The sequence below is a fragment of the Canis lupus genome, chromosome 11, assembly GCF_011100685.1.
Source record: "Canis lupus familiaris isolate Mischka breed German Shepherd chromosome 11, alternate assembly UU_Cfam_GSD_1.0, whole genome shotgun sequence".
NCBI lineage: Eukaryota > Metazoa > Chordata > Mammalia > Carnivora > Canidae > Canis > Canis lupus.
This window is the reverse complement of record NC_049232.1, coordinates 53,681,329-53,705,888: the sequence shown is the minus strand read 5'-3', so window position 1 is coordinate 53,705,888 and position 24,560 is coordinate 53,681,329. Positions and strand designations below refer to the sequence as shown.

The 24,560-nt window shown below is 48.2% G+C and overlaps 1 protein-coding gene across 8 annotated transcripts in view; it reads left to right on the top strand.

Moving 5' to 3' along the window:
* The window catches only part of PAX5 (paired box 5), a 195,159-nt gene that overhangs the window by 18,058 nt on the left and 152,541 nt on the right, over nucleotides 1-24,560 (top strand). For all 8 annotated transcript variants that reach the window (XM_038552835.1, XM_038552837.1, XM_038552840.1 and 5 more), the window contains 3 exons: nucleotides 1,304-1,501; nucleotides 9,291-9,355; nucleotides 13,313-13,441. In XM_038552835.1, coding sequence (XP_038408763.1) covers nucleotides 1,304-1,501; nucleotides 9,291-9,355; nucleotides 13,313-13,441 — 392 coding nt within the window. The remainder of the gene's footprint in view (nucleotides 1-1,303; nucleotides 1,502-9,290; nucleotides 9,356-13,312; nucleotides 13,442-24,560) is intronic.

Sequence of the window (24,560 nt, the reverse complement as noted above, 5' to 3'; positions counted from 1 at the left end):
CTCAGATTCAGAAAAGGAATCAAGTAATTTTTTTCCCCTGAAATGATCTTTCACGGCACTCTTCTCCCCGGTCTCGGTTTTACTGTAAAACCCTGACATCCTATTTGTGTTAACGAGGAAGAGCTGATAGCATGGAAATGTCCTTAGAAACAGCGATTTACCTCAGGGGAGGTCCCTGAAAGAGCTGCAGTGACTTGTGGTTGGCTTTTTTTGATTGCTTGGGTTTTTACTTATATGTAACACATATTTCCAGTTAATTCTGGAATGCAACACTCCTTTTAATTTTATACCAGGGTTGTCATATTAATCTTAAGGCAAAAAAGCATGCATTTTAGGGGACATTTTCACAGAATGCAGATGGAATTTGCTAGGGGATGTGAGTGCTGGTAAATTAAAGGTACAAGCCAACTTTCTGGGGAAATTTTAGCTCAGGAGGCTGGGCCTCCATCCTGGTTTGGCTAGTGGGTCTTGTGTGACCCTGGACAGGCTGTTTAACCTCTATGGATCTCTGTTTCATGCCTATGGATGGGGACCCATTCATTCATTTTTCATTCATTTGTTCAAAATATCTATGTGCTTTAGAACTGTTGTGCAGATCAAATGGGAAGGACTGACTTGAAAGTTTTCTGTAAACTGTAAAATGGTAGATAAATGTGATAGATTAATTAATTAATTAATGCATAGCATCTGGACCAACACTATCCTATAGAAATACAACGTGAGCCACATTTGAAATTTAAAATTTCCTGGTAACATTAAAAAAAGGGAAAAAACCAGGTACAATTAATTTTACATATTTTATTTAACCCAGTATGTGAAAAATGTGATTGCATCAGCATGTAACCAATATAAGAATTATTAATGAGATATTTTATGTTCTGTTTTTCTACTAAGTTTTGACAGTCTGGTGTGTATTTTACACTTATAGCACACCTCAATTCAAATAAGCCATATTGGGCAGCCTGGGGGGCTCAACGGTTTAGCGCCGACTTCAGCCCAGGGCGTGATCCTGGAGACACAGGATCGAGTCCCGTGTCGGGCTCTCTGCATGGAGCCTGCTTCTCCCTCTGCCTGTGTCTCTGCCTCTCTCTCTGTGTCTCTCATGAATAAATAAATAAAATCTTTAAAAAAATCAACAACAACAAATGAGCCATATTTCAAATGTTCAGAAGCCCCATATGGCTAGTGGATGCTGAATTGGACAGCACAGATCTGGATGTTTTCCGGACAGAGTAACTATTTTGTTGCAAATGTCCATTTTGCTTGTTCCTCTTGGCTAAGCTCCTTTCTCCTTGGGTCCTAGGTATTATGAGACGGGGAGCATCAAGCCTGGGGTAATTGGAGGATCCAAACCAAAGGTCGCCACGCCCAAAGTGGTGGAAAAAATCGCTGAGTATAAACGCCAAAATCCCACCATGTTTGCCTGGGAGATCAGGGACCGGCTGCTGGCGGAACGTGTGTGTGACAATGACACGGTGCCCAGCGTCAGTTCCATCAACAGGTGAGGGGTTGGTGCCTTGGGGGACTAGGGATCTGGGTGGAGTGGGGCATTCTGGAGGCTCTGTGGGTGCCTTTCCAAAAGATCTGGTCTCTCCATTCATCAAAGCCCCTAAAGGGTTGTATCAGACAGGAGGGGTGCTAATGGGGCTTGGTGGGTCTCTCTATTGCCATTCTTGTCTTTCCAAAGTGCACAGGAGTTCTAGGCCTGGGGAGGGAAGGCCATGTCAGTATCCAGGCTGCTTCAGATTCTTCTGATCCCAGAGTGATTTTTATCTCTCCCTTTACCACCTGCCTCTGTGTGGGGAGCACCTAGCTATGAATTGTCCCAATCAGGCCCTACAAATGTCACTTCCTTGTAAGCCCATGCTCAAAGTCTTAGCACTGGCCTATATCAGAGCTTCCCAGGAATAAAATCCCTGTCTTCAGTTTGGGCAGAGGTTGAGCCATGGAGTGGCTCGAAAATCGAGCCTGGACTTAAAGTTGGGAGATTTAGTTCTTTGTCCCAGCTCTGCCGGGAACTCCAAGTGTGGCCCTGACAAAGCTCCTCCTCTCTTTGAGAGCCCCACACCTTGGAGGTTCTGATGTGGGTCTGTGATCTCCAAAAGTGACATCCAGGACACTAAGATGCTGTGGAGTTAGGGGCTGCCCTCTACCCAGTTACCCTCAATCTCACCCACAGAGAGAAAGAACCAGAGAAATAGCATGAGTAGGTTCCATACCCAGGCATGGGATATTTCCGGGAGCCACATAGGCACCTTCTTCTCCACAATTTGATCTGGGATGTGTCTAAACGGGCTCTCAGAGCTTTAAAAAATTCCCGAGAAAAGGGGCACGTGGGTGGCTCAGAGGTTGAGCATTTGCTTTCAGCTCAGGTCGTGATCCCAGTGTCCTGGAATCGAGTCCTGCATCGGGCTCCCCACAGGGCACCTGCTTTTCCCCCTGCCTGTGTCTCTGCCTCTTTCTGTGTCTCTCAATAATAAATAAATAAATAAATAAATAAATAAATAAATAAATAAATAATAAATATTTTAAAAAGGAGGGGGAGAATTCCTGAAAGAAAGTTTTCTATTGTAGATGATGCAGTCTCAACTCCATCTAAACCCACAGAAGTCAAGGATGAAGTTGTGAGATAAACAGAAATGATTGTTGTCTAAACTCCACGTGAAAAAAAAAAAGAGAGAGAAGCCAGCAGACTGAAAACATAATCAGTTCCTATCTCTCCGAGGTCACACCTGCCCCTTGTCAGGACAGAGCCTGAATGGGCATAGGAGACCCCTGACCCCTGGCTGAAGGAGGTGGTTAGACTAGAAAGTCTCAGCGATCCCTTCCGGGCCCAGCGGTGGTTTCTTCTGCGTTGACTCAAATGCACAGAATCACTGTATGAGAGTGTGTGTTGACGTTCTGAGTCCTGCTGTTTCATTACCGTTAGCCTGTTTTCTTTCTCTCAGCAAATCTTTACCTTGGCCCAGACATCCTGCAAGGTGCTGAGAAGAGAGAGGGGAATTGGGGACACTGTCTCTTAGTCTCTGTTCTAGAGGGGCTTCCTTGTCTAGGATGGGAATCGGGTGCATATTAGAGGTCTGGTCAGCCCGAGTTAGCTGGGAAGGTAACAACTATTGTGGTAGGTTTTGGGCGGGGGGTGGAGGGATGCTCCTTTCTCTGGATTACGAGGGGCTCTGATGTGCTTCGTGAGTCTCCTACTTCTGGCTCATTGCAGGATTTCCATCATACAAAGCAACATGACTTTCCTCCCACATCTCCAAAAACCCTAACGTGGAGTGAGGCGTACAGTTCCTATAGCAATGAAGTGGCAGGAGCCTGCTCTGCAGAGGAAACCTCTGCCAAACCCATGGCCAGGCCTTGGGGGCCCACGGATTTCCCAGTGTAGGGCCTACATGTAATTGGTAGTTTGAAAGATAACTTTAGGTTGCCCATGGGGATCCCAAATTCTAATGCTTGTGGCCAAGCAGTAACATAAGCAAGGCGGGCTACGTGTGAGGTGACAGGGAAACGTTGGGGCTGTGGCAAACCAGACATCACAGCAGTATTGCAGGGGCAGGTCCTTCTTAGCTCTGGCTGAATGCTGCTGGGAATGCAGGCCCAGTGTTTGCCAGAATTTTTCCACTCCTTTTTTCTTTTTTTTTTTTTAAGATTTTATTTATTTATTTTTAGAGAGAGAGAGAGAGAAAATGAGAGAGAGAGACGGAGAAATGAACATGAGCTGGGGGTAGGAACACAGGGAAAAGCAGACCCAGGACTCGATCCCAGAACCCTGAGATCATGACCAGAGCAGATGTTGGACACTTAACCAACTGAGTCACCAAACACCCAGAATTTTTCTACCCTTTAAGAGGATCTTGAAACTAGGATTTGTGTGTGCATGTATGCGGGTGTGTTGGTATATATAAAATCCCCATATTTCTAAATGGTGGCAACTAATTTCAGGAAGAAAAAAAAAAAGCCTTACAGGATAAGCATAATCATTTGCAGGGCTCCAGCTTATATTTTCTGTAATACAGGATGAAAATGATTTTTATAATGAATTAATTTTAATGTATTTTAGAAAAATATAACTAGAACACCAAGCTGGTCAGTGTGAACTTTAATGAACTAGCCCTCCCATTTATAGTAAAGAGCTAGAAATGCCTCAGAAAATAAATCTGTTTAAGTCAAAAAATAAGTTATTTGAAAGGAACATATGAAATAAATGGAGCACAGTAGCTTGACAGGGGTGGTGAAGGCTGTGAGGGGTACTTGAATGGGTGTCTAGGGAGACCAGGGACCAGCTGATGCTTTGTGCTTGGAGCTGCTCCGTGCAGCTCTGCCTGCTGGTTGCTAGTTGCTGGGGCCACCGCTAGCCTTGGGGCCTCCTGGGTGTCCGCAGCGGTGGCTGTGCCTCTGAGGTGTTTTCACATCTGTGGTCTCCTATAGCCCTCAAAGCTTAACTTTGTTCTGTGGCAGGTATAGAAACTGAGGCCCAGAAGGGGAGTGTAGAGGAATGATGATTTTGAGGTTAGAGCTAGGAGTAGAGCCTGGGACCCTGATGGTAAGAGGAGGGCCTGCCTCTTGCCGCTGCCCCTGCTCTGTAGGACTTAGCCAGTGACGGAACTGAAGATCCGAGGGAAGAGAGGCCAGGAGGAGTAAAACAGTCATTCCTACTCTGCCTCCATGCACTCTGTGGCCTGTGTGCTTTGCTGCCAGCCTGCAGCTCCCTCGGTGACTCAGAGCCCTCTCCTGCACACCCTGGGGCGGGGAGGGCTCTCCTCTGGCTCCTTCCTCTACTCTTGACTCAGAGCTTTTACTGCTCTTTAGCCAGCCAACCCAGCAACGCAGATAAACGAGGTGTGGGACACTGTTGCTGCCTGTGCTCCCCCCACCCCCATGCTGCCCAAGAAAGCCCCAGCCATCTCAGCAGGCAGTTTTATTTTCCACATGAAGGCAAGGTTGTGCTTCGTTCAAATGGATGCAGTTTCTAAATAACTGTCTTGCAGATGTCTTGGTATGAGAGTCCAGAGATTTCTCTCCCAGCCCCTGTCTCCCTTGGGGGCAACTTCTCACCATTCCCCTATTTCAAACAGCTAAGGAGGGAGTGGTGGCTGGATTTGTAGCTATTTCAGTGGCCACCGTGTCCTTTCCACTGTCCACCCCCACAAGTATCTGCCTTCCCGCTGTCTTCTGGGAGCCAACCCAGGAAGCCATGACTGTCATGGAGTTAAGCGCCACAAAACCTGTTCTGCTGAGCATGTGGGAGATTTCCTGGGACACAAACCATGTCATTTATGTGGTCTCCTAAGGACAAATAAGTGCTGGGATCCTGCACAGGCTGCATCAAGGATTTTTAGAATCCAGCCCGAGTGGCCGTTGGAGGTGACTGCCCAAGAGCTGACGGAAATGGGTGGCATGGAACCTGCCTTCTGTTCGAGTCCCATGGCTCTAAATCAGGGGCCAAGTGGTGGGCGTCGTGAATGGCATTCCCACTTAGAAGGACAGTGGTAGTTCACACAACGGGTTGTTGTCATGGGAGACAGTGGGCTCAGTATAGCTAGGTGTAAGGATTTTTCAAAAGAAGCTACAAATCCATGTATTTATGCAAAAGCTCCCACTTTGCAAATACTGGAAACTAATTCAAATAAAAACAAATACCGTGCAGGCCAAACAAAGCTTGTCCCTGGATGGATGTGGCCTGAGGAATGACAGTTTGTAAACTCTACTCTTCATCTGAACTTGGGCAGCAAGACTTGTGAGATTGTTTTCCCATTCCCTCTTTCTTTTCTGCGTCAGTTGCCTGCATGTCACCTGTGGGCCCTCTGCCAGCATGGCCCAATTGGATCCTTGGTTGTGGATTCTTAGCACAGCTGATGGCCCAAGATTCTTACTGCACCAGTGGCAGTTCGATTAGTGCCTTAGATGTGGGTATCTCTTCAGTTCTATCTTCCTTTTTAAAAAAACTTTTTTAAAATTTATTTTTATTTATTTTTTTCAGCCCTATCTTCCTATTTCCTTTTTAAATGCGCCATAATTGTCTCTTTCAGTGTAATTGTGTGTGTGTGTGTAGGGGGGCAATGAGGGGATATATCTGGGAAGACCTAGCCTTTCAAAGAAGTGACGATAATGTTGAGATCAGATCCTTACAAATGCCTGTAATGCCTGAAGTCCCTAGGACTTTAGTCCTTCAGTTGCTAAATGGATTTGGAATCCAAATAGGCTTTATGTGTCTCATAGAAACATTTAGCAGAGGGGCCCTTTCCTTTGAATGTGGTTCAAATAAAAGTGCTCAGGCATGGGACCGGAGTCTGGGCTGACCTGCTGTGTTACCCTGGGCAAGTCACTTGAGCACTCTGGGCTTTGGTTTCCTAATTTGGAGGAATTGGTTGATTGCTGAACTCTATTCCTTGTTGGATGTCTAGGAGGTTCACATGGCACCCAGGGTCATGCTCATGCTCAGCGGAGTAGAGGCTATACACTTTTTAGTATTAAGAGCCAGTTAGCCAGACTGTCTCTGGTTTAGAAAAGGTCCGGAGTATGACTCTTATTGTGACAAGTTTTGATGATTGCTTGTTAATTTTAAAATTTTAAAGAATTGCTAGGATTCAATTAGTCTTGTTCTTCCCACTACCATTTCTTCTCAGTGGAAGATAATGCTCTTTGTTCTTTTTTTTTTTTTTTTTTTTTTTGGCAGCTGCTGCAAGCAGATGGGCAAAATCTCTATCCCTGGGGACGGCTTTGGAGGGTTCCCTATATTCTGGTCTCGCCTATAAAGGATGGCCCCACAACAGCCTTAAAATAGGGTGTGGGGATGGCTCCTTTCCCCTTCCCAGCTCCCAAGGGGGATCCCCTATGTTTTTCAGGGATTTGTGGAAAATGTGAACTTTTTAAGGTTGAAGCTGGTCTTTAGTTGTTATGAAGATACAACTGAAAATAATAGCTAACATTTGTAGAGAATTTCCTAGGCCGTAGCCACTATTCTAAATAATTAGTATAATTTTCATAAGAACCCTATGAGGTGGGAACGCTTCTTGGTCCCATTTTGCAGATGAAGAAACTGAGGCACAGAGAGGTTAAGTAATTTACTCCAGGCCATGCAGCTGGCAAACTGGAAAACTGGAATTCAAATTCTAGTAGTCTGATTCCGGAGTCTGTGTATTTAATCAATACACTGCAGCTGCCTCTCAATGATTTATAACAATTGATAATGTCTTACTGAATGATTTATAAATATTTTAAAAGAAAAATAAGGGACATATAATTTTCTTTGCTTAAATTTAAGGTCTAGACAATACTTCTAAAAGTTAGGACTTTATGCTGGAAAATATAGGAAATAGTTCTTATATTTTACCATGCTTTTGTATATACGTAAACCGTAACACAGATTATATCTTATATATCCATATATTCATTGAGCATATTTCTGTAAACAAACACACATGTATCCACAGAGAAGGTGACATACACAAAGATACAAACATTAGATCCTAGCTTAATTCCAAATGGTCCAAAAGACTACCTCACTTCCAGGTCCTTGTCAATGTGCTCCACATTTGCTTGGTTAAAATAAATGGTTGGAATATCGGAGAAAACACATGCATGCACACTGAATGCATTTGATGCAACACTCACGCTGACTCACAGAAAAGGGCGAGGGACCCTGGAGGCTCAAGGGGCCTGGACTCCAGAGGACCTGTGGTTGGGCTGTGGTGTGAAGAGAAATGTCCGCTGCAGGCTCTCAGCCGAGCGTGCTGAGCTGCCTGGGTGCCCACCGATGAGCTGTGAGATCCCGGAAGGCAGAGGCCATACCCAGTGAGGGCATCCTCACTGCTCCCCATTTGTATAAGCTGGAGACCCAGTGCACCTTGAAACTTGAACTTCCAGAAATAATGGTCTGGAATGTGAAAAAGCCCCTCATAAGACACTGAGTGAAGAGAGCGGGATACCAACTGTATGTGTGATTTAGTGTTGACTTTGCTAATAGAAAATGGATATTTCCTAATATGCATAGGGATGTTAGCATGAAGGAAATGTGATTTGCATATACTAAAATGTGATTTTTAGATGTCTTCTTTATATTTATTGTCCCAATAGTCTACAATGAGCACAAAGTGCTTTTATAATTAAGAAAAGCTCTAATAAGTGAAGCTCTAATAAGTGCTTTTTTAGAAGGTAGTAGTTGAAGGCTGGAGTACAACTTTTCCAAAGAAGCTGAGCATTTTGTTACCACCTACCCTTCTCCCAAATGCCAGGGAAGGAACTTTCCTGTAGACCCCACAGGGGCTTTTGGTCAGGCCCCGTTGGTTACCCTGTGACACACAGGGCTTGGGGTCCCACGGAGGAGACCCATATCAGTGTGTTTTTCCAGATAGAAATTTACAGACTGAGCTTCCCAAAGCCCAACATTCTGCAGAGAAACACCAGAGCTGCCAGGTGCAAAGAGAAGGCAGTACCATTATTACCTCATTTATACAGTGGGTTTTTCTGCAAGATTTCCCTCCCCCTGAAAAAAAAAAAAAAAACAACGATTTACTTACTTGAAGTAACTAGTGTGGTCTGTTCCAATTCTCTCATTATATCAAAGGCCCACAATGGAATGGACTTGCCCAGGGTCACAATAATGTTCATCATATTAGAACTAGAGCAAGTCTCTGGAAAGACAGGCCAGGACACCCCTGGCTCCCGGCCCTGTTGGAGCCTAACCAGGAGATTTTGCACAAGGCAGCTTTGGAGGGTTCCTCTTAGCAAAGCCAGCTAGGTATGTCCTGGCAGCACTTTAACTCTTTTTAGGATCAGAGCAATACACATCTGCTTCCTTAGTAATTTTGAATGGGTGGGGTTGTGACTCCTCCTGTGGCTGTCTAAGGCAGAGAAACAGAGCATGTGGGTCTCCAGGGAACAGAGAGGTCACCTGGTTCGGTGTCATTCCACTGAGGGCAGGGGCAGAGGTCCAGGGAAGGGAAGAAACTCCCTAATGACACTCAGGGAGTTCCTTCTGGAGCTGCAGCTGCTCCAGAGAAAAAGATGCCCATTCGTAATATTAACATATCATCCTTTTTCTACAGAAGGTGCACGTGAATCCCAGAGAGGGCTGCAGGTTATTCAAAGACACCCAGGGAGGTAGGGGCTGAGTTGGGACTAGTCCATAGCTCTTCTAACCCCCTAACTCCCAATCTGGGGTCATAACCCCCTTCCTCCTCTGCCCCAGCTTGATATTGCTTTTCTGGATGTCTGTGCATAGCTAGTCAGGATATCTTCTCCATTATGGTAAATAGCCATTTATTTTTTTTCCCAATTGTCCACAGGATCATCCGGACAAAAGTACAGCAACCACCCAACCAGCCGGTCCCAGCTTCCAGTCACAGTATAGGTAAGAAGAACTTTTTAAAAAAATTTAAAAATCTAATGGGTTCCAAATATTCTAAAGAACTTTTAATCATTCTTATGGACAGATAATTCTGCATAAAACACTTCGGCACACGTACTAATGCGCCTTCTTTGTCATTCTCCAAGGGCTGAACCTGGTAAATGAATTTTATAAATACTGCTAAAAGGTTTTGAATTTTACTGATTATTATGATAAATAGCTTTCACCATGAGACAGAAAATTGAAATCTAAGCCAAAAAAAAAAAAATCCACTAATGGGGGTCTATAGAATGTCAGATAATTAAAGTAATAAATCAAGAAAGGGATACTTATTCATAACATTTTCTGCATCATTAGTCAGTAAGTAGTTTTGAATGTGTTTTTTTCTTCTATCAACCAGCCCTTCTACAATTCTTTGTGCACTTGCAGTCTTGAGTGAAGATGTGGCAAAACTTCCCAAACTTTCTCTCTCTCTCTCTCTCTCTCTCCCTCTCTTGCTTCAGTCTCATGTACTCCATGAACTGTCAGGGGCTGCCAGTGGGGTTTTTGACACTCACGGGAGATAGTTTGAGTGAGTGTGACGTGTAAGCATGGGGGTCCTATTTCCTTCTATTGAAGAGTTCAGTTCAGAGGTTTCCCTGCCTTTCCCTTCCCCTCAAAGACTGTGAGATGACAGTGACATGTGTCTCGTTAAGGTACATTATTTCACCACTTGGGATAAAGGAAACACCTCTGGGGGGAAGGTTATTCTACTATAGGAACGTGGTGACCATTCAGTAAACCTCTGACAGTGCCTATCACTGTCACTTCATAATGCTTTGGACTGTGTAATGTTTCCACATCTTTGTCACTCCCTCTTTAACTGAAAACTTGAACTCTCTGTGGTGATGGGGTTTGGACAGAGGCCGGATTTATACTTCTAGCTCTCCCATTAACTCATCCAGTGAATTGTGTATCCCTTCACTGCTCTGAGCCTCAGTTTCCCCATTTGTGGACTGAAAGGCTCACACTAGGTGCTCCCTGAGGTTTCTGAATCTTCATGGTTGTCTCTTTGGATAAAGGTAAGAGAGAATTCCTCCCTCCCATAAAATAATTCTTTTTTTTAAAAAAGGATTTTATTTATTTATTAGAGAGAGACTGAGAGAGAATGAGCATGAGCAGGGGGAGGGCCAGAGGCAGAGGGAAAAGGCTCGAACCCAGGACCCTGAGATCATGACCTGAGCAGAAGGAAGATGCATAACCAAGTGAGCCACCCAGGCACCCCTAAAACAATTCTTTATTTATTAGTCTATTCCAAAAGTGTTTGCCAAGCCCCTGTTTTGCAGGAGGCTAGTATTTTATTTTATTAAAGATTTTATTTATTTATTCATGACAGAGAGAGAGAGAGAGAGGCAGAGACAAAGGCAGAGGGAGAAGCAGGCTTCATTCAGGGAGTCGGTCATGGGACTGGATCCAGGGTCACACCCTGGGCTGAAGGCAGCGCTAAACCGCTGAGCTACCTGGGCTGCCCAAGAGGCTAGTATTTTATTTTTTAATTTTTATTTATTTATGATAGTCACATAGAGAGAGACAGAGACATAGGCAGAGGGAGAAGCAGGCTCCATGCACCGGGAGCCCGACGTGGGATCGAATCCCAGGTCTCCAGGATCGCGCCCTGGGCCAAAGGCAGGCGCTAAACCGCTGCGCCACCCAGGGATCCCCGCAAGAGGCTAGTATTTTAAAGGAGCAGGACCAAATCCCTTTTCTCAAGGGCTTCTCAGTTTAATGCGGGAATTCTCTTAGTTAAGAGAAGTTGGCACAGCACTGAGATAAGGCTCAAGAAGAAAGTATACGGTGCTGTGTGAGCCAGAGGTGAAGCTGGTTGAACTGAGGTGAAGAGGGTTGAGGAGGGTTTCTGGGGAAATGTTTGTGGCTGAGATTTCACTTGTAGCTTGAACTATTTCAGATCACGGAACAATGAATAGCAGACGAAGAGTACCTGATAATATTCTTGTAGTTGGGTTAGAGGAACAATTCTACTTGTAGGTCAGCAGAATGCTTTGTCTTGTCTCAGAAATTTTTATGAAAAACCTATCATATACGTGTACAGGCCCTGATAGTTTACAAACTTGTTGCTGGGTAAGGAAATGGAAGTTGAGCGGTTAAATAACTAGCCCAAGGGCACACTGCTCGTTAAGTGGTGGAGTCAGAATAAGAACTTGGGTCCTAGTTTAGTGCAGTCACAAAATAGCATTGGCTCTGTCTGCAACATGGCGAGCCTTGGTTATATGTGGTTGTTGTTTTTTAAAGTACCGAATGACTTGTGATCTTCTTTCTTCCTCTGTTCTTTGCACCTTAATACAGAAAAGGTTGTGAGATTTGCATAAATCTATTTTGAGGAGCTTCTTCTGGTGAAGGAAAAGAGAAGTTAACGATTTCTACTTCTGTGTCTCCTAAGGAAGATCTAAAATCTAACTCAGATATGAGAAGAAAGGCACTGTTCCCTCTAGGTCTGTAGGAGCAAGAGCTGGATATGCTCCAAGGAAAGCAACAAACAGCTTCTCACGCAATCACCACCATTTCTAGTAATTTCCTACACTTTAGAGTCAAAGGCAGCTCCACCTGCCTCCAGCTAGTTATAGCCCAAGGAAATGTGTCTGAGATTGGTTTGTAGGTTTTAATGAACCAAGAAAGAATTCCCACAGCCCAGAAATGGAAATTCAGTTGTATAGCTTGGGAGGACCCTGACGTCTTTCCCTTGGACTCTGGGCTTAGGAGTTAAAGTGAAACTTGCACAAAACCTCCCCTCCCCCTTGCTTTTCCTGAGGAATAGAGAGACCTGGCCTCAGCCACACACAATAAGTCACTAACCTTGGCCCACATTTCTGGACAGGGGAAAACTAGACTTTAAGTCAGTAGACTGGAAGCTAAATCCTAGTGCTACTGCTTACCGGCTAGATAACACTGAGCAAATCATTTCATCTTGTGGAGGCTCATTCATCAAATGAGGAGAATAATAGCACTTTAGGTTGTTGCAACCATCAAATGAAAAACACTGCATTACTGGGAAGCATGTTACTGTTTTTCATGATTACTTAACGAGAAACGGATTACTCTGGGGTCCAGACTTTAGTGACTCAGTCCTGTGGCCTTGGGCAAGTCACTTTCCTCTCTCTGAGCCTTGGTTCCCTTCCCTTTCCCAGGAGATGACATCGCCTCCCTTGTATGGTTGTTCTTAGAATTAAACAAAATAATGCCTCGGTAATGGCTGGCACAGAGTAAGTTCTCAGAACATGTTAATCATTATTCCATATATCAATATATATTATGTATGTGGGAGTACATATTCTATTATACATCATATCATTATTACATAATTAACATGAAATATTGAAATCCAGGTGAACTGGAAGGAGAAAAGACAGTGAGGAACTATAAAAAGAAGGAACGGTTTGCCATTTGGAGTTTTGCTGGCTGAGTGTATGAGTGTGCAGGTATTTATGTCTGCATGGATGGGTGGATGTGTACTCATCTACCTGTCTAATGAGTAGTGTAGTCTAAGCCTTTTTTTTTTTTTTTTTTTTAGCACTGGCTGCTGGTGGGCCCCGGATCCCCTCTCCCTGTCTCTCTCCTCTAGCCCCCTGCTTCCTGCACCCTTGGACAGGCCTGGATTTGAGCTAGTGCCCTTCTGACACGTTCCTGTGTTCCCTTCTGCGCCGCCAGGCCTCCTAGTTGCCCAGCAATCCACCACCCCCCCCCCCCCCAGCAGCAGAACACCCGGGCAAATGGCCCCCGAGGGCGGCTCCTATGCCCAGGTGTAGCCACTGCTACAGGGCGAGCGTCCTCCGCGCACACTTGCGTCTGCACCCGGCTGGGCCGGCGTCGCATCCCGGTGGAGGGTGAGCGCCTTTGTTCCCGCCGAGGCCCGCAGCGCCGCCGCACGGCCCGGCCGGCCCTGACCGCCCCTCTCCCTCTGCGCAGTGTCCACGGGCTCCGTGACGCAGGTGTCGTCGGTGAGCACGGACTCGGCCGGCTCCTCGTACTCCATCAGCGGCATCCTGGGCATCACCTCCCCCAGCGCCGACACCAACAAGCGCAAGAGAGATGAAGGTAAGAGACGCCCACGCCGCCCTGTGCTGGGGGGACTAACGGGATCTGCTTTGGGGCGATGAGTCGGGGTGGAAGCCAAGAGCCACTGTTTGCCTGCAGGGCGCCTGAGTCCCCAGGCGGGGTGGACCCGGGAAGGGGCTGCGTGCTCTGGGAGGGGCAGGCCAGGTGCTGGCTGGGCCTGCGGATTTCCCGGATTTCCCGCTAGCCTGCCCTCATCTTCACCCCTTGGGTGGAAGAAAGTGGGCCTAGCAGAACCCATGTGGCTTGAGCTTTGTGGTCTGTAAGAAGCCCTGTGTGCTGATCTGATGCCTGGGGGCAGGGTATGCAGGATGTGGGCGCACCCTCTCCTGGGGCTCCTGGGAAGAGAGGGAGAGCTGGGTGCCCTGCACTGAGGAGGGCACACGGGGGCAGAGGTGGTCAGCAGGTGGGTTCTTGAAGGACTGTGCACACTCTCCCAGAGGGCCTCCAGCAGTGGTGGTGGGGGAGCGGTTTGAGGAAATTAATCATCTCATCTCTGCCCTTGGGCCTGGAAGGAAGGAGTCCCCTGGCCTCTCTGGGATTACAAAGATGACAATCTTCCCAGTTGATTTTTCTCAACCCCTGCGTGCGCCTGCTGCCTGGGTCTCTGTCCTGGACAGGGCCCTACCTTAACCTGGCTCTCCGTTCCCTGGATGGGCTGCCAGTGTGGCTGACGTTAATGGGTTTGAGAGGAGAAACGAACCCCTGGGAGTTTGTAAGACCGTGGTCAGGAAAAGGGGAAATAAAAAAAAAGCCCATGGTCTAGGGCCTGAGAGCCGCGTGACAGAAATCTTGATTCAATTATTCTGTTCCTCAGCACAATTCCCTTTCTCAGCTCCCTGTAAGGGATGTATGTTCTTTGAGCACATGCCTAAGTACTTAAGATCGGTAACTAGAAAATTGAGTCGGCCCAGTGGTGGATTGGCCTGTGGACTGTCTGTTCCGGGCAGTGCAGAAGCTGGGCCTGGGGCCTCCGTTTGGAGCTCTGGGGGCACCTGGGGATGGTTCACGGCTTTAGAACCTGCCTCACCTTTCCCCTGCTCTTGACACTCGGAGCAGATGTCAGAAGTCTGTAACTCAGCGGGCACTGTGCTGTGTTACCGCAGGAGGCGGTGGGCCTAGCACCTCTGTTGGTTTATGGGGTTGATGCTGTCATCTTTTCTCCCATTGTCACCTGGACTCGCAGCAGATGTGCACAAGCTGGGGCCCAGCGGTGTTTGATCAGGGTAGAGGAGAGGCTTGTGTGACGCTCTTTCACAGGCTGAGGGATCCCAGCACAGATTTTTGGAGAAAAAAAAATATATATATAGTTTGATATTTACCACGAAACAGACAGGTCCTGATTTGGGAGGGGCGGCTATTTTACTGTGCTTGTGGAGCACGGTACCAGCTTTCAGTGTCTGATCAGCCACTCTTTAGCCTCTTCTGCTGCTTTAAAAGGTATTGAGGGGTGCCTGGCTGGCTCAGTCCGTAGAGCCTGCAACTCTTTTTTTTTTTTTTTTTTTAAGATTTTATTTATTTATTCATGAGACCTAGAGAGAGAGAGAGAGAGAAGCAGAGGGAGAAGCAGGCTCCATGCAGGGAGCCTGATGTGGGACTTGATCCTGGGTCCCCAGGATCATGCCCTGGGCCAAAGGCAGGCACTAAACTGCTGAGCCACCCAGGCACCTGAGCCTGCAACTATTGATCTTGGAATCATGAGTTCAAGCCTCACATTGGATATGGAGCCTACTTAAAATAAACAAATTTAAAAAAATGTATTGAGTAGTCAGAATAGAGGTGTGTTGTTGGTCTAGAATGCTCTGTGCCATCAGATCATTCCTTGAGGACTGTGGTCCATTTGGGGTGGAAGGACAGTGACAGATTGAGATGTGTCTGTATTTGGGTATAACCTAGATGGACAGGGATCTGGATATCAGAGACCCTGGACAACACCTTGAGACTCTAGGGTTGTTCTGATACAATGAAGAGAAAAATGAGCAGGACTGGATTGTTTTCTTCAAATATTTGGGGGGCTGGCATGGAAGACGAGAGGAATGAGACTTTGCTGTGTGGCTTTCAAGGCCAGCATGCAGCAGACACAGAGGAGATTTCAGCTCAGTGTGAGAAAGAATGTGTAAACATGAGGGCAAAAGGGGCTACCTTGGGAGGTAGTGAGTACCCTGTCGCTAAAGGCATGTAAGTGGAGCCTAGGTGACCATGTGCTGGGCTGCTGTATAAGAATATGAAGAATTGAAAAAAAAAGAATATGAAGAATTGGATGTAGGATTGGATAATCTTTGAGATCAAGTCCTGATCCCCAAAAAGACCTGGGAAGTGATCAAGTCTGTGGTCTGGTCTGGGAGATAAGGGAAAATGATTTGATGATGGTCCTGGAAGCTGACAGGACTGGGAAGAGTGGGAGGCACAGATGGCAGATCCCCTTCTCCCTTGCCTTGCATCACCATGAGAGTACTGAGCAGAGAGGTGGGCAGAAGTGCCCTTGCCCAAATCAGCAGCAAATTGCCCGGAGGAGTACTCCCACGTGCTCCCTGCTACCCTTTCCTGCCTTCCCTCTCTATCTCTCTGGAATGGCCATCTGCCATAGGGGAGGAAACTGAGGCACCAAAGAGTTCTGTGCCATTGGCAAAGACACATAGCTTTGCCACACACAGCTTTGGTGTGGCCTAGGTGGGGGCAGGAGGGGAGTGGGAGAAGAGCTGGAGAGCCCCTGACGGCCTCAGTTCCCCGGTATTTTGCTACTATCTGTTACCCCTCAGGCCCTCCAGAGAGATGCTTTGGAGGCAGAGCAGCCTGGGGCTGGGCAGAGCCTGGGACAGTGGGAGGAAGAGTATCAAGCACAAGGGCCTACACAGCAGGTTGGATGCTGCCAAGAGTATGGTAAGAAAGTCAGAAGCCAGCGTTGCTGGGTGCATGGGAGGGCTGGCCCCTTGCTGCAGACCATGGTACTGCTTTCTCCGGAGCCCTTGGCAGCCTGAGGGAAGGGCCACGAGGGAGAGAGGCATAGAGGGCCAGGGGAAGAGGCCAAGAGGAATCCCCACTCCCATGTCTCAGATGAGGTGACTGAGGCTCTGTGGGGAGGAGGTGCTGGCTCCATTCTGCTTTGCAGTCATCTCCAGCTAGGACTTGGACATTTCCTGGTGCCACCCTTCTGCCCAGGCCTCAGGGTGGTGGTGGTGGTGGTGGTGATAATAGAGTGTAGTCACAAAGGGCCTGCCCTCTAGGGCTCCCAGTCTGGTGGGCAAAACTGACAAGCCCGAAGTCCCTCGAAAGGGCAGCATGTAAGACGGCTCTGTGATGGGCAGTGACACTAGAGGGGGAGAGCAAGGCAGGGAGGGGCTGATTTTGACCAAAGGGATCTGGGAAGGTGCCTCCTAGGAAGTGGCCCTTTACTGAGGGAGAAATACTTTACATTGCTTGTTTTTAAATTTAAAATAATTAAAATCAAATGAAATTGAAAATTTAGTTCCTCGGTTGCACTAGCCACGTTTCACAGCATCCAGTAGCCCCATGATGTGCCCAGTGGCTGCTGTATTGGGTAATATGGCTTTGGTACAAGTGCTTAGCACATAATAGGCGCTCAGTAAGGGCTCCTTGGTGGAATGGGTCAGTCATATGCCTGTAGAGCGTTCATAATTAGTAAGTAGGGGGACTGGGTAATCTCCTCAACAGGAGGGTTTCTGTTTGGTATTTTGGGCTTCCACAGAAAGCTCTATTTGAATAAAGAGTTCTGTAGCAAAAACAAGTTAGAACAGTGTTGGGTTAGTGCATTGCCAAGGGCCCTTTCAATATAGAAATTCTAGGACTCTCCCTGGGACGTTTGCCTCCAAGATTGGCTTTGGGGATAAGACCACTATGTCCAAATCTCAGATGAGCTGTGTGCGGCTCAGGTGGCCGAGAAGGCCCTGGGGCCTCTGAGAGCAGAGCTGCGGCAGGCTGAAGGACATGCAGGGAGGCAGATTATAGCTCAGTGCAAGGAACAGCTTTCCAACAACAGCCAGATTGGGCCGAGGATGGAGGTACTAGGTTGGAAAGGTGATGAGCTCCCTGCCATGGGATGTGTGAGCAGGAGCTAGGCAAAGGAGAGGCCGGGGAGCCAAAGAAGTCATTCTGATCTGGACTCTGCGACTTTTGAGACCTGTACAATCTGGGTAGCAAATGACTCTCTGACTGCCTGTCTGAAAGTGCTTCTACCTACTGGATTTTCCCTCCTGCCACCTGACTCTGAGGTGGCCATCCACATGGACTTGCCTGGGCAGAGGCCACGTCACCTGTCTTTCTCTCCCCACTGGCTCCTTGGCAGAGAGCACAGTGCCCAGGATGCTCAGGAGGCTTGTGGATGGTACCGAGGGTCCAGCTAGCGTGCTGCCCAGATGTGGGATGTAGCCTCGTCTCCTCCTCGGGCCAGCCTGAGAGCTTTCACAGAGAAGTCTCTGGCATAGGCCCTCAGGTGTCCCACGGGGCTAGGGGGACAGAGGCGGAAGCAGTGCTTCCCTCCCCAGGAGGCCTGGAGGAAGCAGTGGCAGGGCTGGACTGGGGAGGGGGGTGGCCGTGGGTGAAAGGGCAGCCCCAGACCCTTGGTTTCTTCCTGGGCCTTTGATGGCTGGTGGGGCCTCTCTCCACTATCTCTGCGGCCCCCATTCAGGTCCCCTCGGCTTTCCCTTCGCCTCATAGCCCCAGAGTTTGAAAGGCCCTGAACACACCAAGGTCAGCCGCGTGGGAATCCCTTTCACTGGCGCCTAAAGCTGCCCAATCCAGCGCCAGTGTGGACTGTGGGGCCTGAGCTTCCTGTCGGGCAGGAGAGGGTACGTTGCCGGTGGGATTCCTGGCCTTCTGGCCTCTGGACTGCTCTCGGCCTGCGCAGGGCACGGGAAGGGCGTCTAAAACCCCTAGGTGGCCTGTCCTTTGCAAGAGATGCCGAGTCCAGCAAGATCCTCAAGGAAGGTTTGGGTGCTCCTGTCATGACTAGGGTCCACCCCTCTTTCTGGGGGTGCCTGTCTCCTCTATGTCTTTGTGTCCCTCCCCATGCCTTTCATTTGGGGGTGCATCTCCTCCAGTGTTATCCGCCTCTGTTGATGGGAATAGACTTTTTCTGTGTCTGCTTCTGTCTGCTGGTCTAGCACGCTCTCTCTCTTTTTCCCACACATACACTCACCCTTGGCCACTCTCTCTCTCTCTCTCTCTCTCACACACATACACTCACACACACACACTGTCTTGGTCACACACTCTCATATACAAATACACCCCCCCCTCCCTCTGTCTCTTTCATAGCACCCTGTCACACACTGTCATACATATATACTCTCTCACGCACAAACCTTTTACACACTCACACATACATATACACCTCTCTCTCTCTCTCTCTCACACACACTCACTTTCTCTCTTCTTATATTGCTCTTGTTCTCTCCCTCTTACCAATTCCCTGCTCCTCCTTTGACCAGGTTGGAAACCCAGCTCAGCCCTGCTCTACAGACCTCCATGGGAATCACAGCAGGGAGGGAAGGGCTTTCAGAAGCTTGCAGGCCACACAAGGCCCAGGCCCCCCTAACTGTGGGCAGATCCCGGTCTTCTTCTATTAGGTTCCTTTTCCTTGTTGGACTCTCAGACCCTGTCTTCTGCTCCAGGTCTTGCGATGGAAGGCTGGAGCAGAAGGTACAGAGACCTCTCTCAGATACCCCAGAAGGGAATGGGATGTGTGGAAAGGTCAGTATTTCTAAGTTAGGAGTTATAGGCAGCCCTGGATTCCATAGATCTCTGATCTCTGGAGGGCCCAAAATAAGAGGGTAAGGTATTGACGCAAGGATACAGGCTCATAGGCCAGGGACAGAGTGATTTGAGGACATCCTGTGGTGAAATCTTAAGCAAGTTACTTAATCTCTCTGACCCTCCACTTTGTCATCTGGAAAATATAGCTAGCAGAAGCCTGGCAGGTTATTGTGAGGATAAAACGAAATCATACCCTTAAAGGGTTTAGCCCCAGGGCCTGGTCATAGAAAACACTTAATCAGAGGCCACTGAGGGAGACTGGGGCTAGCGGGTATGAGGCCAGTCACAGGCTGAAGGCAAGCTGGTTCCAGCCACAGTTCTATTTGGCAGCTGAAACTAGCGGATCTGCTCACCACCGACTTCCTGTTTGTAGACTACTGTTGTGCCATCAAGACTGCACAACAGTGCCCCCAGGTGTCAGCAGCAAAACCAAGGGCCACTTGTTTTCCCTTTGCTTCCTTTCCTCAGGACCTTGGTCTTCCAGCCCCCCTGTTGGAAGGATAAAAGGATCAAGTCTCAGTTTTCCACAAAAAAGAGGCCTTTAGGCACACGAGAGAGGTTCCAAGGTAGAGGGCAGAAGGCAGAGCACCCGGGCCTGGGAGGGCTTGGGAGTGGGGTCACCAGCTTGGACCTCAAGACACCCCCAGTGGAGTACAGGGCCTTGGAGGACATCTAGGACATGTCCCTCCAGTCATTATTCCGTTGGGAACACAGGTTTGCAGAAGGGAAGGGGTCTGACTGGCACAGAGTAAAAGTCTGGAAAACCCAGAGGGAGAGAATGGAGTCCTCAGAACATCCTTGGTATCCTGCTGCTATTTGATGTGACAAATCTCCGTTTCCTCTTTCCCACCTCTCCCATTCTCCTTGGTCCTGCTGCCACCTCCACTGTTGACCCCACCAGCAATCCCACAGGTCTATGTTAGCCAGGCAGGCGGGGGAGGTGAGGTGGGGAGGGCTGGGCCCCTGCTGATCTCCAAGGAACTAACCTCAACTCTTGACGCAGGCCCTGACCTTCCTGCCTTGCCTCCCATTCCTCTTCTTCATTCCTTCTGTGTTCCACTCCCTGTGCATTCTCCGGGCTTCCCTGTCTCTGGGCTGTTACCCACGCAGGGCCCTGCAACACAAATGCTGTCCTGGTGGCTGGTCTGTTGACCCGGCCTGGTTCCCAGAGCCGGCCTGTGGCCTGAGGGGATTCTGAGTGTTGGACAGGTAGTTCTTCCCACCTGGCGGAGGCCCTCAGATTCATCAGGGCCAGGATGGAGCAGTGGAGGCCAGACAGGCTCTGCAGAGAGGGAGGGAAGCCACTACCATTTTGTCTCGATCTTTCCTGGGGCTTCACCAGAGCAGGGGCCCTTCTCTGAGGTGTGTGTCTGTGTGTGTGTGTGTGTGTGTGTGTGTGTGCGCGTGCGCAGTGCTTAGGACCGAGATTCTTGCTGGGAGGGGTATCACTTAGAACCCAGGTGGCAATTGCCAGTCTGGCCAGTCATGCTTTACTTGGCTTGCCTTGTGTTTAAAATATTTTCGAATTACTAACTGACATTTAAAAATCAGGAGATTTTATATATGGATGTTTGGCTTTTCTTGGAAAAAAAACCCCCCAAAACCCCAATCTGGCAATACTGGGTGGACTTTCCCACATAGCAGCAATCATCTGTAGCTGTTGACGCTGCGGTCCTCAGATTGCTTCCTACTCAGCTTACTGTCACTTATTCATGCTCCATTTGTCTCTACCTGGAGGCTTTTGAGTTTCTGGATTCCTAGTATGACCTCTGAAGAACAACTGTGAGTCTAGTCTGTGGCACCTGAAGCCTGTGGGATGTAGCACCCTGACCTGGCCCAAAGTTGCGCTGTGTGTGTGTGTGTGTGTGTGTGTGTGTGTGTGTGTGTGTGTATGTGTGTGGTCAGGGGAGTGAGCAGTCAGGTTTTTAGGCCAGTTGTGGGTGGGGTAGGGAAGGCAGTAGGGCAGGGTCAAGGAGCCACACCCCTTGTAGCCCAGAACAGTGAAATTGAGGTCATTCAGTTCACACCCACCAGATGGGTAGTCCAGGCTCAGAGGGCACAGGCTTGGCCTCAGGACATGCAGGGGGTGCTTAGTGGCAGTGATGATAAAGACCCAGGTTTCTACCTCCCAGCCCAGCCAGCCACTCTCCCCTGTTGCTCTGGCCTTGCCGTCATTGGCACTCTTACACGTGTCAGGCTTCCTCGGTAAAGCAGGGGGACTTGAAGCCAGGTGGCCAGTTGGAGGGGCTTCTTGGGCCTTTCCCTAGTGCCTGGGGCCTGTCCCTTGGGTGGGGGGGGATCAGGTTTCGGTTCCTCCTGGCCCCCAGGTCCCTGAGTTTCACTTTGATTCAGTGAGTGAGAGCCTGTGTGAGAGCCAACACCACCGAATACCCCCTCAACCCCTCCCTACCCCTGTTTGCACACTTGGCTTTGCCCGGGCCCTTCCCCTCCCCACCCCCAGCTCCTTTTCCTATGGACTGTATGCTGGTGTTCCAGAACACCCTAGGAAATATAAAGGGTAGGGTGGTGGAGTGTGAGGATCTCCATTCAGGGAGTCAGTTCTGAGATCAACCAGAACAATATAATAGTTGTGGGATCAGCTGTGGGGACAGCTTAAGGGGTATAGAGTCTCATCCACAGGGGACAGGCTCCCTGCCTGGAACTCAAGGTGGAGTGCACTTGGCTTTCTTCCCCACTCTGTGTGTCTGTGGCACTGTGGGGCAGAGAATCCCATAGCCCTTTCTCTCTGGCTTTGGAATATTGTTGAATCCTTGGCTGGAGTCTGCGGTTCAGGGGATTCAAGGGCTCCAAACTACTAGAGGCTTCTGAGACAGGGACAGGAGCCCAGAGGAAGGGGTTGGGACCTCTGGGCTCCTGTCCTGACTTTGTGGCCAACTTACTGTTGACTTTGGAACCCCTTCCTCTCTCTGCACCTCAGTTTCCTCATCTGTAATATGGGATTAAGGAATTCCTAAGGCTTTTTGTGGCACCAAGATTCCGTCCTTCTCCTAATCCCATTTCAAGTTCTGTTGCGGTATTTTAGAACAGTGGTTCTCAAACTTTTGATTTTGGGACCCCATTAGAGTCTTAAAAATTAGCAAGGACCCCAAAGAGCTTTTTAGTCTATGTGGGCTAATTAAAACATAAAAGTTGGGATGCCTTGGTGGCTCAGCAGTTGAGCATCTGCCTTTGGCTCAGGGCATGATCCTGGGTCCAGAGATCGAGTCCCACATAGGGGTTCCTGTGGGGAGCCTGTTTCTCCCTCTGCCTGTGTCTCTGCCTCTCTCTCTCTGTCTCTCATGAATAAATAAATAAAATCTTAAAAAAATAAAACATAAAAGTTTAAGTATTTACTTACTAATTTCTTAAAAATAAGAATAATAAACAAGTACTGTAAGTAATTTGTTTGAAATAAGAATCATATTTTCCAAACCAAAAAATTTAGTTGGAGTGGTGTTGCTTTATGATTTTGCAAATCTCTTTAGTATCTGGCTTAATAGAAGACAGCTGGAGTCTCATATCTGCTTGTGTATCCAGTCTGCTGTGATATCACACATCCTAGTGCCTTTGGAAGACCCTACTGCATACTTGTAAGAGAGTGAGAGTGAGTAAGGCCAATAAAATCTTGTTTTTTTTTAAAAAAATTTTATTTATTTATTCATGAGAGACACAGAGAGAGGGAGAGACATACGCAGAGGGAGAAGCAGGCTCCCTGCAGGGAACCCAATGTGGGACTCCATCCTAGGACCCCAGGATCATGACTTGAGCCAAATGCAGACTCTCAACCATTGAGTCACCCAGGCATCCCTTGAATCTTGGTTTTGTTGTCAAAATAGTTTTGGCTTCACAGGACCCCCTGGAAAGGTCTTAGGGAGCCCTTAAGGGTTTGAGACTTTGAGAATGTCTGCTTCAGGCTACTGTGAACATTGAGCTTGCTTACTTATCACTCATAGAGAGAGGGAGAACAGCTAAATGGTTTCAGTTAAAAGGAAAAGTACCATCAGTTTCCCCCATACTTAGCTCCTGAAGGCAATGGGAGCCATGGCAGGTCTTTGAGCTAAGGAGGCAGTGACAAGACATGCTGGGCTTTGGAAATCCTCCCCTAGCACACTGGGGGTATACAGTGCTTGCTTCTCTCCCAAGTGTGAGCTCCCATAGAAGGCCGTACTACTGAGGTTTCCCTCATTTCCATCAGAATTTCTGTAGGATTGGAGGCTTCCTGCAGGGTAAAAAGCAGCCACCTTGTGCTTCTTAAGACCCTAGGGAGTGGGCATTTTGAGACCCAACCACATCCCCCCATTTCTGGCTCAGCTCTGTACCAGCCAGCAGATCCCTGAGACCTCACCCTGGGCATAGTTTTGGTGGGGAGAAAACCCCAGAAACTATTATTGAATAGGAATGAAAACAAATAAAATGAAATAAAGTAGATAGTTTGGTATTTTTCGCGACTCCTGCTATTTGAGGAAAAGCAGGGTTGAAAGGCAACCAACAGGGGAGATTTCTGTTCTGATTCTATGGGGCTTCTGGGTGTCTCTGGAATGCCAGTAGTTGGTCACTGGCATGTGTGCATGTGTGCAATTTTACTTTGGAATGTCCAATTTTCGTGTTCATTGGTACAAGTTTATCACTTGTTCTAGTTTTTCCTTGGACTAACGGACTAACACAGAAGAGAGGGAGAAAAAGAGAATGTCCTAAGGTCATTTGAGAAGAATTGAGAGACGGAGGATTAAAGGTGTTAGGGAAGATGTGTATGAGAGGAGGTTGCTTGCAGTGAAATGAACTGCGCAGTGTGTGAGAGGAAACAGAACAGCTCTGGGCCCCTGGAGAGACTAGAAGATGAAAAGCAACCAGGGGTCAGACACTTCCCAGTACCAGCCACCAGGTGGCACCATTGACCCAAGACAGCTTAGTTGCTGTCCAGGGTTGGGGACCAGAGGGGTAAACAGGGCAGCGTGTACCCGCCTGTCTGGTGTGAGCTTGGTGTGCTTGTAACTCCATGGGGGGCGGGGAGGGGGTGGCCGTGGCCAGGGAACCTGACCACTTTCCCTGAGTCTCACTTCTTTCACAGCATTTAGTTAGGGTGGGAAGGGGCTGGACCATCTTTGTTGGGGATCAATCTGGCCCTTCCTCACCACCGTGGTGCACGTGTTTGATATAAACCTTCCTGGGAATCAAGTCCTTGGTTCTCTTCTAAGCCTTTACCAGCTGTGTGACCTTGGGCAAGTCACTTCTTTCTGAGCCTTGTTTTTCGCAGGTCAAAATGCAGAGATTTGAACAGGAGGTCTTAGGGGTCTTTGGGCCTCTGACCTTCTGTAGTGTGCCTGAGGGA